General features: G+C 45.4%; 1 protein-coding gene across 1 annotated transcript; it reads right to left on the bottom strand.

Moving 5' to 3' along the window:
- Nucleotides 1–548: 548 nt before the first annotated feature.
- Nucleotides 549–1,181, bottom strand: LOC126071441 (skin-specific protein 32-like). Its single transcript, XM_049875639.1, has one exon. It carries the CDS (start codon nucleotides 1,179–1,181, stop codon nucleotides 549–551), a length of 633 nt encoding a protein of 210 aa, XP_049731596.1.
- Between the last annotated feature and the right edge of the window lie 2,687 nt (nucleotides 1,182–3,868).

Below are 3,868 nucleotides of genomic sequence, written 5' to 3'. Positions count from 1 at the left end.
GAGCCTCTTTATGGACAAACCATCACCTTAGGCTGATCAGAGGGTGGGAAAGGGGCAGCCCTCAAGCCCCAAATCTCTGACCTCAGATACTGCTAAGTACATTAAAAAAAAAAAAAAAAAGTACATAGGGAAGTTAATTCACAGCATTCTAGAAGACATGGGGATCCCAGGCTGGGATTTCACCAGCTCTGTCTGCTTGCTCATATCCATGCAGACCTTTCTCCTTGTTGAGAAGCAAGACTAAGAGAGGGAGGCAATTTCTGGTAGAGAAGCATAAGCATGGATCAAAGAAACAGACCAGGTGTCCCTGTGAATTGCATTCAGAGTTTTATTCTTGCCATAGTTTGAGATTGCTCTAACTCTGGCAGGCTGCCTTGATAAAGACAGAAGCAAAGAAAGCACAGAGGGGAAGCAAGGAATGAGATTCCATGTTATTAGGCATGACGGGGGGAGAGTCAGCAGTTGGTAAATGTTCCAGAACAGATATATGGGCCCAGCAGGGTTGACCAGTAGGCAGAGAATTCTGGAGTGGGACTAGTTTTCTGTGTTTAACAGCAGCAGTCATCGTCCTCAAGGTCACAGCATGCAGGTCCTCGGGAACTCATGGGGATAATTCCCAAACAGCAGCATCCACAGTCAGAGCATGGGTCAGGGTTACAGCCCTGGGATCCTGAGCTCTGCACTGTGCTGCTTGCAGGAGCCTGCACGTAGTAGGTCTGGCAAGGAGAAGGGCACTGGACATAACATGTCTGGGTCTGGCAGGGAGTTGGACATTTCACATAGGTCGTCTGGCACGGAACTGGGCATTTCACATATGTCGTCTGGAACGGAACTGGACATTTCACATAGGTTGTCTGGCATGGAGCTGGGCATTTCACATAGGTTTGAGTCTGGCATGGAGGTGGGCATTTCACATATGTTGTCTGGCATGGAGCAGGGCATTTTACGTAGGTCTGAGTCTGGCATGGAGTTGGGCATTTCACACATGTCGTCTGGCATGGAACAGAGCATTCCACATAGGTCTGAGTCTGGCACGGGTCAGGACACACCACACTAACAGTTTTAGTTTTGCATGGAGCTGCACATTTCATAGACGTGCATTTTGTGCTTTGCACTGACCCCACTTTCAAACCTTTCACACAGGAGGGAGGAAAATGTTGCTGCTCCTGTTGGTCGCACATCTTTCTGAGGTTTTGTAAAATCTGGAAAGAAAGGTTTCATCAGAAGGCTGAAACTAGGAAAGTTTCCAGAGAAACCTGTAGCATTCCCTTTGGGTAAAGTGTGGTCTGTAAGCAGTGGCCTTTTTGAGAAGGCAACAGGAACCCAGAGGCTGTACACCTGCCACTTAGGACGGACTCAGAGTCAGAGATTCTAGGCTTGGCTCTGTGTCTTTACCTGGCTGTGTGACGTTGGACAAGTCTCCTCTCATCCCTGGACCTCAGTTTCCACAATGGAAAATGAAGGGTTTCAAACAGTGATGTCTATGTTTCTGCCCAATTCTCTGAGCCTCCTCTCTTCTTCTTAAAAAAAAAAAAAACTCCCAAATCTCTGTTAGGAATTATCCATGGGAAATTGTTGTTCCCTAGCTGATTTCCCCTTGCCACAGATACACTCAATGACAGTATTCCTCCTTCCTTCTGCCCAGCCACAGAGTACCCAGTGAAGGCAAATTTATGTCAATAGAATTGTGAGCCAACACCAGTTTCAACCTGAGCCTGACAAGGATCAAAGGACAAGGTCAAAATTTGAATGTTTCCATCATTTGCTCTTTGGATCAGCCAAGCCATCGCTTCATCTCTTGGGTACATGAGCCCAAGAGAGGACTGCACACCTGTACTCAGAGAGCAAGCAGATCTAGTTCTCTGAAAAATCCTCCACAAACAGGACTAACAGCTCAGCGAGCCTCTTTCTCTCCTCTCATGGCTTCAGGTCTGTGCTTCCTACCAGCTACTGTCATCAGACTTCCTCACTAAATGCCCTCAGTGCCTCATCCTGGGGCACACGTTCTTCTACAGTTTTCTGCCTCAGCGTCACGACGGCTCTGTTTTTTGCTGTATCCCCATCACGAACATAGGATTCACCCTCTCTGCTGACAGGAGCGAGACTGGAGAAGCCAGTGATCTAAGGAAACGGGAACCAGGGAGAATTTTTATAGCGTCACAATGATGCAATTTGATGGCATCCAAATGAAGCACCAGAGATCACAAGGGTGAAGAATGGCTTACATTGGCAAAATTCCTTCCCTGTATGCCTGGCCCTTCAGTCAGAGGCAGGGCATGTCACTGCTTGGTATGGAGTTTTCCCAAACACGAGATAAATGATTCTTATTGCCTTCTTCATGAAAGTAATCAGTCTTCTTTTCCTAGAAATTATGATTTATACCTGAGTGATCTGTCTCAAATGAGACTATTTCTAGGTCACTTGGGTCTTCAAGAACTCGTCCAAGAAGTTGCCAGATTCTCAATTTTCATACACTGTGATGAAAGCTATACTGCTTCTTTCCAGTCTAAGCTGAATGTTCTTTCTGAGAATATCTATGATGGCACCTGCTGGTCTAGACTGCTGGGCAAGAAAAGTTTGGCCCAATGGTTCCTTGCTCAATACGGCAGCAAGGTTCCCCAAAAATAGTTTGTTCCATGGACCAACGGGGTAGTCTAAGTTCATTTGGAAAACTAGTTGGGTACTTGACCAACCTAGACCCCAGGCTCTATATTTAGGTTTTTTCTCCTTCTCCTTCACATGCCCTATGACCTTCCCCATCCTTTATGTTCCTAGATCCTATTTACAGTCTTAGATTTCCAAGAAGTCAGCATAGGGGAGATTCTAACCTAATGAACACTCTGTAATAACCATAATAGTAGAATATAACATTTCATTGATCACCTTTTATGTGCCAAACAATTCATGAGGAAGGTACTGTTATAATTCTCATGTTATAGGTGGATGTAACAGAGGCCCTGAAAGACTTAAGTAACTTACCCAAGGTCACAAAACAAGTAAGTAGGGAAGCCAGAATTCAAACACAGGCAGTCTGCTTTCATAACCCATGATGTTCACTAGTACAGTAAGTTAGCCTTTACTTCTAGACATAGCATTGTTCCTCAATCCATGCTTCCTTTTCTTCCCCCAGTGTAGTAGATGGATGAAGAGAGGCAAGAATAATATCTTCTGAGCACTTACTAGGTGCTGAATACTGCCCTGGCCTCTTTATCTGTGTTATTTCATTTAATATTGACACTAAACCTATGAGGTAGGCTATGTTAGCCCACTTTTTACAGAAGACAAAACAAACCCAGAGGCCTAGATGACCCAAGGTCATCACACTGGTTTCAAATATCATTTGAACTCAAACCTATCTAGTTCCAGACCCCAAGCTCACTCCACTGTAGAAGGTTGCCTTGAGTCTGAGCCTAGCAATAGTTCCAAACAATTAATTCCTTCATTCACCCAGCCCAGGCCCCACCTTAGCGCTTATGGCCTCTCGGGTAAATAGTACCCACACATTTGTCCATAATGGATCACCAAATTCCCCAGGTCCCATAAGTCTTAAAGCTCCCAAATCCCCTAAACAAAAAGAATTCAAGCCCCCACTAATTCACATCCCCTTCACTCATTACTAGACCCTCATCCCATCCCAAGCCAGGTCTTCCAAAGTATGTTCCTGAGCATTTTGAAGGCAGCAAAAACAGGAGGCTCTTCCAAGACTTGGAAAGTGTCCCATTTCCTTCTGGTATTCTTGCTTCTGGTGGGCATGTATCACTCCATAACTTCCTCTGTGATGCCCACCTGTCCCTCTTCCCAAGAAGATGGGGTAAGTGTGGCTCCAGGCCATTCTTTTTCCTGCTCTTCCGAGTACTCAGTCTTAGAT

This window comes from Elephas maximus, chromosome 3 (genome assembly GCF_024166365.1).
Source record: "Elephas maximus indicus isolate mEleMax1 chromosome 3, mEleMax1 primary haplotype, whole genome shotgun sequence".
NCBI classification, from domain to species: Eukaryota; Metazoa; Chordata; class Mammalia; order Proboscidea; family Elephantidae; genus Elephas; species Elephas maximus.
This window is presented reverse-complemented; position numbering and strand designations above follow the sequence as displayed.

Coding starts and splice junctions, on each gene's coding strand:
- LOC126071441 (XM_049875639.1), bottom strand. CDS start 1,181: ATGTGCGACCAACAGGAGCAGCAACATTTTCCTCCCTCCTGTGTGAAA.